The sequence below is a fragment of the Schistosoma haematobium genome, chromosome 3 (genome assembly GCF_000699445.3).
Source record: "Schistosoma haematobium chromosome 3, whole genome shotgun sequence".
Lineage (NCBI taxonomy): Eukaryota > Metazoa > Platyhelminthes > Trematoda > Strigeidida > Schistosomatidae > Schistosoma > Schistosoma haematobium.
Window position 1 is genome coordinate 10,445,239 of NC_067198.1, and position 11,604 is coordinate 10,456,842.

At 32.4% G+C, this 11,604-nt stretch overlaps 1 protein-coding gene across 1 annotated transcript in view; it reads left to right on the forward strand.

The window, feature by feature from the left end:
* CNGA2 (Cyclic nucleotide-gated olfactory channel) overlaps nt 1-3,580 on the forward strand; it is a 55,036-nt gene extending 51,456 nt beyond the window's left edge. Inside the window, exons 6-8 of the mRNA XM_051212985.1 lie at nt 173-296; nt 855-894; nt 3,205-3,580. Coding sequence (XP_051068915.1) covers nt 173-296; nt 855-894; nt 3,205-3,363 — 323 coding nt within the window. The 3' untranslated portion in view covers nt 3,364-3,580. The remainder of the gene's footprint in view (nt 1-172; nt 297-854; nt 895-3,204) is intronic.
* The last annotated feature ends 8,024 nt before the right edge of the window (nt 3,581-11,604 follow it).

Here is an 11,604-nt window from a genome sequence, read left to right on the forward strand (position 1 = left end):
AAAGAGTCATATTCAATCCATTATTTTGCCACATATCCTAATTAAGAATATCTTATGAATGCTATTTCGTTTTTTTTCTGAAGCAAATCAAATATAAAAACAGTGCAACTGTCCTCTCACGATTATTTCTTTTCCTCTCTTCTGACCTTTTATCTTTCCTTCTTTTCTCTAGCCAAACAATGGTGTTTGAAGTGTCTATTAGAAATTCGTGAATTTTTGATCGCCTATCCTGGCTATCATGTATTCGCTGAATTATATCTAAATGATTATATTGTGTGGATTCAGACGCGAGCATGGTTAGTTTTGTAAAAGTTCAATATGTTATTATCTGTCATGTATATGTTAAATCTCATAATTGATAGTTAATTCATTATCATACTATCGTTATCGCCTGAAAGCTCCGAGTTCGATACTTGATGGAGTTTTAGCTGTGTAATTCTATGGAGTCTCATGCCCATTCGAAACAACTATCCAGTGCTCCCTGGTTTTCAATAGTTGTCTAAACAAGACCAGTCCGTGATATAAACTATGAAAACTTAATTTCTACAAACCCCCTTTATTTTAGAGATTAAACGTTCACTCGCCCAACCGAAGATCTTGGATCAGACGCGCACTGCTGAGAAGTTTCATACTAGAACGAAATAACTGTCGTAGTTTTCCATGGTGGTCTAACCAAAATCAGTTCGTTGTTTTTACTATATAAATTCAATAAATATACTTCTATCTAATATTTACTAAAATCTCTGACTACTTAAATGTATTTTGATAGTCTCTCTTTCATAGTTTATGTAGGCTTTCTCAATGACACTTTCTATGATGCATAACATATTATTTCTTTTTGTGTATTTATTTAGTGAGTCAAATTTACATGATCTTGGCAAAAGTTTAGAAGAAGTAAGTTCATTAATCTCCCTTATGTTCAAAAGAAATGTATATCCTGGTTTATTTATTTGTTTCGTTTTTATTATGACATCTGTATATTCTAATTATATTACTTACAAGTAACTAATATTTTATTGCACAATTTATTATTTGTGTCATCTTGGTCGATTTGTAAATTAACTACATTATTATTGGTTGATGTCTCGTTCTAGCCATTCCGCTTATCATCTCGAATCTTAATATTCAGTCTAAACCAATCGTTGATTAATTTAGAACTATTTATTCACTTATATACTTAAGTTACCCTAAGACTGGTCTCCATCAGTGCCTGAGCTAATGATAAGTAATGAAGTAGTTTAGTCTATCTACTGCTTCATTTATCTTAGGAGTATATGTATCATTGTTTGACTGAATATCTGACTGATCCATAAGTTCCACACAGCCAAAATAAAGGTCTTGTTACTTTAATCAACCTTGGGTACATTATTCCAGTGAATTATACCACATTCTGATTGAAGAATAAGTTTTAATTGTTAATAAACTATTACTTTGTTCTATCATTAAAAAAAATAATGTTTACGAGACTAATAATTTCATTCAACTCTATTAGTCAATCTTCTATAGTGTTAAACTAATCAGAAACAATAAATCTGTAAGAATTTTCATATTTTACCTCAATATCAGTAGAACGTAGATCAGTATTAGAAAAATGTAATTGAAGTTACCTAGGGCAATGATACTAATTGTAATAAACTATTAAAGAAGAAAATGGTATGAGTAACAAGTGGAGTTAAGTAACAAATGAGGTGTTCAATATGTAAATGAATATGCTGAATTATTATATCTGCACTAATGTGACTGACTTTAAATCATTTAACATTCAAAGTTCACAGAGATTTAGATGGTGGTCGGAGGTAGTCGACAGGAAACCCTGGACCCGGGTTTCGTGCTACTTGGCACTCGTCAGCAAGGTGTGCCTGTAATCTTGAGGGGACTGGTGCTCCCTGGCGGACTCGATCTCGTGTCACCCAGCTTCACAGTCAGAGACGTTACCACTGAGCTATCCGAGCCGTGGGGATCAATTTCATGCGTGTCTAGTCCTTATTAGTGCCGATCGACTGGACACGCATGACATTGATCACCACCCAGTGATCAATCAATTGTGAAAGTTCATAGAATTTAACTGTTTGTTCAACTTTTGCGTCGAGACTATAATTTATGAATAAATTAATCAGATTTGTGATAGCAAGTCTTGGATTTTAGCGCGAAATTTATTTATCTATATGGTTAAATAGCATTTTGGCATCATATCTGATGCCAGTTCGTGATGAAAACATTAACTCTAATTCCTAATCCTAACTTCTAATTCTAAATCCTTATTCTGATTTTCTATACTAGTTTATAACCCTCCTTAGACCCCAGTAAGTTGGTTAATTTTCTCAAAGTCACTTCGGCGACGGTCAAAGGTTGTCCTTAAACTATAGTCTCACCACTTTTGCTAGGAAGCTTATGCTTTTTCTGACCTAACTAATAATGACTTTGTAGTTTGGTGTTGTATATTTGGCAATTGGAGGTAAGATCGGGTTAAAGCCTTGGATCTATGTTCTATATTGACTAGTTGAGTTATAACATGATCAATATAATTAAATCAGCGCATAAAACTAGACGGTACGGTATTGATAATAACCAAGTAATCACTTATTGTGTAAACTTCTCAGTTGCATAAGTACGGTGTGATCCGAATAGCTACGTGTAAACGATTCTGACTGTGATTCAGGTTTGAATCCTACGCAGAACATCATTTAAATCAAGATAGTAATACAGATTACTGACTAATCCCAAATAACACGGGACGTAGGTTAAGAAGAGCTCCTTTCAAATCGCCTCTAATTACGTAATATCGAATAAAATGCATGGAGTTGCTGAATCAGATAATACTAACTGGTACTAATCAGTGTTACATCTTCTTGTAACCATCCTTTTCCATTTTCCAATCTACTTCATTGTAAACTAGCATAGCAAACTATGGTTGTAGGTGGTCGGGATATAAATACCTCATCTTCCTTTTAGCCACTCATAGTTCATAATCTCATCAACTAATTACTTTATGTAAATGGATAAGTTGGATAAAATCTTAAAGATTTCATTTTATTTTATTTAAGAAATAGTTAAACAGTGAAAACATTGTTGACATAAACATAAACAAACTCACAATATACTCGTGTCATAAGTTCCCTTCAAAACTTATTCAGCTATATTTCGTCACAATTTCTCCTTCTAACAGAGTTCTCTTTTTTCTTTCGTTTCCATTTCCGGTTATAGTTTAAAATGAAAAAAGATTTTGTCGATTTGAACTTGAAACAAATTGAACAACTTGGTCATGAATGTTTAAAAATGGAAAAACTACAAGATTCATTAAAACAAATGTCATTTTCTGTGAATAACATAGAAGATGAAAAACCGAAACCTTTACAAACTTAAACTGAAAAATTTTCAGAAATTCTTTACACACTTTCCCTTTTGTACATTTAAAAACTTATTTTGTTTTCTTGTATCCCTGCTTCTTTGAAACTTACATTTCTGTATTAAACTATATTTCATTCATCGAAATAAATTTATTTATAACGATAGTGGAAAAATCCCAACCTTATTCTCCTTGGGTTTAAACTTTTTAACAACCATATACGTGACCATTATTAATTTACGGTTATCAAAAATCTTATAAACTACTTATAAAATAGCAAGTAGCTAGTTGTTATAACAGATGAAAATCGTATGAATTATGACTGTCTAAATCGTATGTTGATCACTTTTAACAATTGAATTGCTATTGATATGAGACATCTAATAAATGGATATCAAAGGACATAACAAGTAATTGCTAGGGAGATTTGTTTTATATGACAAGATGATACTTGCGTACAAAATATTCAACATGAAAATAACCCCACAAGTCAACACTTAAGGTGTAAATAACGGTGCGATATGAGTTTTGTAGAAGAATATTAAAACAATTATGATTTAAAGTTATTATTCACACCCTTCCATGCATTAAGAACTAGGTTTTTCCACCTTCACACTCCTCAAACATTTTGCCAGAAAGTATTGATAATTTTAAAAATGATTTAATCGGTTATTGTGGTTCAAAGATGGATATAACAGCCAATAATTGTGCAGCGATTAACTTTCGTATTTACGTTATTACTAGCTCGGATTCAGTTATATTCAGAGGTAATTTGTTTGTTAACATAGTATGTCTTCATGTATTTGACCAAAAAATTGTGTCCACCAGACATATTGAACATATATTACTTTACAGTTTTGAAATATAACTCAATGTTGAAGTTATGGATAGTATAATCGTGTTGAACCCTAGTGCCCTAAAATTTTAACTCGTGTATGGTGTAACCTCAGAATTAAGGAATCAAAATGTCGAACTTGGAATACTAGATAGAGATGATGAGTCAGTTAACAAGGTTGTGAACTTTTATCAACCAAAGTGGCTACTGTGAATGTTATATACGCCTAGTCACCGCTTTCCCAACGTACTATACTGACTAATATGGATGGTAGTTGAAAATAGATGAAATATCACCTACAGAATTTGATATTTTTGAATAAACTTAATCGAATACTTATAATCAAACAGCAATTTTAACACTCGCAAAATAATAACGTATAAGGAAACAATGTGAAGAACTCACTCTTTATATAAACAGGAAAAGATTACAACTTAGTTTAGAAGTTAATTATTCTGTATTTTGTAAACCGTATTAAACAAATTAATTGTATTTGTTTCTTTTCTCTGGGGTGATTTTCATCGATATACAGTATATGGATGAAACTTACTCCATATCATGATGTTCACTGTGCAATGCGTTCTTTAGCTTATTTGTATAAAACATCATTGACTTAAAATCAAGACTCAGTAGCTGAGTGGATAAAGCGATGGCGTTTGAAGCGAATGGTACTGATTTAGAGTCCCAGAGTGAACATCAACTCTGAGATGCAGGTACATCCAGCTGACGAGTTCCAAATAGGACGAAACGCGCGTCCTGGATTCTACTGCTAGCCATTATCCATCATTGCTTACAAAAAGCTTGTGAATTAAGGCAATATCGAGGCATACGCACAGTATGCACATATGCCGATAACAGACTGATCAATTGCAGTCTTTAACCTCAATAGGAAGATACAAGCCAAATAATACCAAGTGAACATCATTGACTTAGTTGAGATATTAACATAATATAGTGCACAGCCAACATATAGTCAGCTATAATGCTATCAAAACTATTTTCCTCAGATAAAGCTTTCTTAGAAAGAAAGATTCATTTGTTTTGTTATCTAGACATGTAGTTTGTTACATAATCACCAGCTTAAAATGATTTCTATAATGCTACTTATTCACACAAAAAAATAGTGTTTGAACATTTTGGCTAATAATTATGAAGATAAATTTCGCTTGTGCTGGAAACGTATGTTATGACAGAAGAAAACTTACTTGCTACAGGAAATCCTGATTCACATAATGCAAAGAAGAACATATCAGACTAGGACTTATTATGCAATTAAAATAAATCAAGGCTACATCAGCTGAATACACTGGTTTTTATGTACTGTAATAACACTGGTCAATCGTCAGATTTATATAAATCGATTTGAGTAGTATTTTACATCGATTAATTCAAAAACTTACAGTAAGAACACAATTTACAATCTTATCATAAGATTAAATTACTGTGACCAACACATGTAACTAAGATATATATTACTCCTTCTTTAAATATGATCACATGAATTGAAGGAAATCAATTCATAGGCCATTTGCACTCCAATAAATTAAGACGTTCCCCTATCAGATCAAGATCTAAATGAGAGCAAATTCAGTAATCTCTATAAATCGTCTATACTAGTATTTAATATATGCTCTTTTTATTTTGATACCAACTGGATCACTTTGTAAAAAGACTCTTCATAATGGTTTAGGTGGATGAAATGTACTTCCCTGAACCTGACTACCATCTAGTGTCTGAAATAGACAGGTAAAGAGATATACGTATTACATTTGTGTTTTTTTTAAATAACCTGAACTTTTGTCGATGAAAGATGTAATGAGACCTGGTTCTGATTTATACGCCAACCATGGATTAATTTCTGATCATGAAATTTAAAAGCGTTACACATCCTTCTCGTCACTGAAAGGAGGTAAATTTAAATGTTCTTATTTATCATGCAAATAGTTCCTTTTACCATTTCGAAAAGAGCAAGAACAAACATTCTAGCAGAATAGTATGAATTCATTTTATTTCGTTTGGTCCTCATCAGCTGCTTACAACCTGTAATATTTAAAATCATAATTACGTAATGGGTTTAAATTATATGGAAGAGTTTGGTTGGAAGTAATATTGAAGACATTAGTATAGTGCATCAAGGGTGTAAATAAATAAATAGACTGAATATTGTAAATATATACCTTATGTGAAAGAACATTCTACAACATTGATTATTATCAGAATGAGTTTTGTGGAGATTTTAGTAAATTTCACAGGTTGAAATCATGAGTCAGGGGGCGGGTTCGTGGATACACACTGCTGAGGAGTCCCATACTAGGACGAAACGGCCGTCCAGTGCTTCCAGGTTTTCAATGGTGGTCTAGCTTCAACTAACTCATGAGTTCAATCTGTGAAAATTTCTAAAAATCTCCACAAAACACATTCTGATAATAATATACCCTTCTATCTACAAAGAAAAAATACTTAAACTACATTCATCCTAATGATTACAGACTGTAAATCGTTATCAGTTCCATTTATGCTAGTAAAAGGCATCTTTTAACATTAAAGGAAGTAAAATAATTGTAGAAAATTGATCATTATTATTCATATCATCAATAGTTTCATTTCATAATGTATTACAGTGTACATTTTTATGTTCTATACCATAACCTTAACTAATGAGTACTTTTATGGAAAAGAAATAAAAGTTCCTTAAATTAAAAAGACTGAATAGTGAAGGTAATAAGAATGAAATTTTAAAAAGAAAACCAATATACAACTACCCAAGTTCATTATGGTTGTTCCTATGGTGAGAGACCTCTCATTTTTACCATTCTTCCTACCTCTTTTTTCCTTTCCTTCCTTCCTTCCTTTCTTCTTTCTTGATTTGTTACAATGACAATATGCATTTAGTTGATTCTTTCTGTAAATAATTAACTATTTAAATTTTTATTATTTTTTTTCTAAAAATAGACTTTTCTCAATGAAAAGAAAAGAGCTTCCTTTTTTGCTAAAAAGAAGAAAAAATAATTAAGAGTAATCATGTAATTTTGAAAAGGATTAGAGAAAGAGAAAAAGAAACTCTTCCTTTAGTTGTTCTAGAGTTACTGTTGATCTCAAGCTCGAGTAAAGGAAAAGGGTTGGGCATGGGGTTAACAACTCCGTTCCGTAGAAAAGAATTGTTAAAAAAAGAACACTAATCAGTATGATTGATTTTGTTTCTAGGTATGGGTTAAGGTTAATAAATCAAAACCATGTTTACTAATACATGAACTTGACTTCGGGCCATATTTGATGTTTATTGGTTTAGTGATACTGTAATGAATAAAAACTAAACATGGGGAGAACCAATTTTCCGTTTGTCACAAAATCACATTTAGTGAAATATAGAAATCATGTATTAAATACATCATTTGCACATCTTATTTGCGTTATCATTTACGTACTTCATTATTCCTCTAATTCTGTTGTTATTTTGATTATCCTCCAATTTCCTTCCTGTTATTTTTCACTTCAATCTTCTTCTGTTAGGCATTCGAATTCCGATTACTTCCACATACTACTTATATCTATCAACATAAATAGCATACACCACAATACTATTTGGTTACTGAAATCATAGAAGATGGAGTGGGGTTTGAATCTGTTACTTTGTGACTTAAAACTGAGCACTTTAACCATTGATCTATTAGTTTACATGAAAACTTTATGAAGTTTATAGTAATAAATAGTATTTGTATCATTGAGAAACAATTTTTACATTTCCTAAATGAAGATCAACTTTATAGTATAACACATATTCAAACAACACATAATTTATATCATCATAGGCTGAGTTTAGCTAGATACTTATTGAAAAACAGGCATTTCTTTGAATAGCCAAATCAACCCATGAAGTAATTGATTGATTGTACAGTGCCATATAAGTAAATGAAGATGATCTAGTTGAAGTCTATGGGATTATCATAACTAATTGTTAAAGACTTTGAATGACACGATCATAATAAGTCGAAATAGTTTAGATGTTTCTTAAGCGTTTTTTTAGCGAGTTAGTTTTCTACGGGATGGGGCCGTTAACCCCATGCCCAACCCTCCTCCTTTATCCGGGATTGGGACCGGCAGTAGCCCCCGGAGGGACTCCAGGTGGAGTTAGTTTAGATGTACACATTCGTTATGTTGTCTTAGACTTAAAGAATTTATCCTGTCTTTTCAAATCATATTGTCTTTATTTAATATTTTCTACTGTTAGCGAAATCGTTCATTATCATGTCTACTACCCTGTTATTTATCATGATATATTCATTAGACTATATTGATATGGTTTAATAATTTGTTGTATTAGGTACTATGTTACCTATAACTGACTCCATATTACTCTTGAAGTTATGTTATTTTGAAAGCAGTTGGCCACAGACAAATCTGATGCAATAGCAATAATTATAACAATTTAATGATAAACAAATTTATTAAAAAATCAAGGTCAATCAATAAGATATATATATTCAATTGAAGAGTACAGTTTGTACCTATGAATTTAACCAATTAAAATGGACTCTAAAAAATATAATTTAATACTTGGATTCATGAGTCGATTAAGGCTAGACTACCATTGAAAATCTGGAAGTACTAGACGGCCATTTGGTTCTATTATGGGACTTCTCATCAATGCGTATTCACGATCCACCACACACTACTCGAACAAAGGACCATCGGTCTCACACGCGAACACTTAACTGACCGACATCCAACGATGTTTATGTTTAACTTCAACCAATTCACGATATTGCATGACTGTCCATTATTGTCTTCAGTGAGTAACTGCATCACAATAGACACAATGGCACTCCATTAGTCACAGCATTTCACTAGAACTCCACGGCGTACCTCTTGAAACCACTAATTAGTAAACACATAATGATTTGTGGAGATTGTAATAATTTAATAGTTAAATTCATGAATCGATTAAGAAGTTGTTTAATATTTATAAGTACCAGTTTGTTTATTTAAAATTTGGATAACCGCTAGTATACAAAAGAAATTGATTCAAAATGTGTGTATATTTATTTATACTGAATAGAAATTCCTTGTCTTAACTCTCATAGGTTATTATATAAAATCAGAATGGGTTTTGTGGAGAGTTTTAGAAATTTCACAGGTTGAAATCATGAGTCGATTGAAGCTAGACCACCATGGAAAACCTGGAAGTACTGGACGGGCGTTTCGTTCTAGAATGGGACTCCTCAGCAGCGCGCATCCAAGATCCTGCACCACGCGGGGCTCGAACCCATCCAACCCTGTTCTGGGCAATCCTTTCCAGCTCCTTCCAGTTGTTATTCATCCTTTTTATATATGTTTCTATTTCCTGATGTATTTTATTCTTTGGCTTTCCTCTTTTCGGCTTCCCTTCAGGATTCCAAGTTACTGATTTCCTCGTGATGTAGTTTGATGATTTGCGTAATATATGTCCTATCCATTTCCATCGTGTCTTCCTAATTTCTTCTTCATCTGGAAGCTGATTTGTTCTCTCCCACAGAAGGCTATTGCTGATAGTATCCGGCCAATGGATGTTGAGTATCTTGCGTAGACAACCATTATAACTAATAGTAATAAAAACATTTGTGTATAATATCAGTTAAACATGAATCACTTATTGGATAACAAATATCTGATAATTCATAAGATCTAACTTGATTGAGATCATGAACCGGTTGATGTTAGACCACCGTTGGAAACCTGGAAGCACTGAATGGCTGTTTCATTCCATTGTGGGACTCCTCAGCAGATCTAAATTGACTCATGAATTCGATTATTACAATTACTAAAATCTCCACGAGTCCCTTATTCTGATACTAATCATTCATGTGTGCACTAGTGACTAGCTTTAAGATGGATTTTTTAAAGCTTTAATGAGAAGCCGTAACCTGTGGAGTCCAATCCGTGTCGGTTGGAAACAGTTATCCACCTCAGATAATAGATAAAAGGTTGGGCAAGATCACGGATCGATTGATGTAAAACATTAACATTATTGTATGACGGCCAGCTCAATGGTTTAAAGGTTAAGCATTCACGTGTGAGACCGAAGATCCTGGATTCGAGTCGTTTTGGTGTGTGATCGTGGATGCACATTGATGCGGTTTTCAATGGTGGTCTAGCTTACATTGACTAATGAATTCAACTATTAAAATTAGTACAATTTCCACAAATCCCCATTTTGAGAATTCACAAAATGTTAGGTGTATTCCACAATCTCAATCACTTTAAATTCATAATATAGAATACTAGGTGAAATTTTAAGTAAAACAGATTTATATAATCAAAACTTAATGTGATGCTTAGCGTTATTGATTAGTACTGAGATCTAAATCTACACTTTAACTTATGAACGATAGTGATGGGTTAGCCTGTCGGACTTAACTTTAAAATTGAAAGAATTGTCTTCCTGGTAAATGATAGAAGTGTATCTGTACCTTTGATGTCATTTTCTCTCTACCAATATACGCTTGTGAAAACTTCTTGTATAATCTCCTGAGTGGTTGGATGGAATTAGAGGGAATTCCTGGACCTAGGTTTAATGCTAATTGACACTTATTAATAAGGTATATTTTTATTCATATTTGATCGATCACTGGGTAGGGATCAATGACATGTGTGTCAGGTCATACTTAGTGCAGATCGAATGCTATCGACCAAGTTGCAATGTAGCCACTAGTCTAGGTGACTCGACATATATCTGTATTCTTCGGAAAACTGATGCTACCTATGAAATTTTAAACAACATATCATTTGTTATCACTGATAGAGATGTTATCACCGATCTATTTGAGTAGTAGCTGACTTTTATGTGAATGATGCGTTTGCACACAACCAATCAATCACTGCCTAATCATAAAGGTCAAATCAATATTGATTCTCTCGGATTAATAGTGATATCCCAAATTAATAGATAAACTTCAATAAGGATAGTGTTATATTGATTATCGTCAAGTGATTGCTTATATTACTTATATTTAATCCCTCTTACAACATGGTCTCATATAAACTCTCTACTATTTGGCGAATTTTGAATAGTAAAAATAGTATCAAATATTCTAAATACATCATCATACAACATTCCTGATCATTGTTAACAGAATAGCTTTACGATGCTTATTCAAATTTCCCTTCACATTATAGACTAAATTAAGCTAGATAGCCATTGGCAATCGAGTAATATTTGACAATTATTTCATTCTAGTATGGAAAACAAAAACGTTTCAGGATTACGACTGATCTTTTTGATTCTAGAAGCTTATTAATTAATATTGTTATTAGATTTAGGTCTTTATCTATTAGATTATGAATGAACGTAATCAGTTTATATGTTAAATCACAGATTAGATAAAATGTAAGTTTAGATAGTGTACAACTTTTAAAGAATTTCTTTCAGATACCATCAGCAACAGCC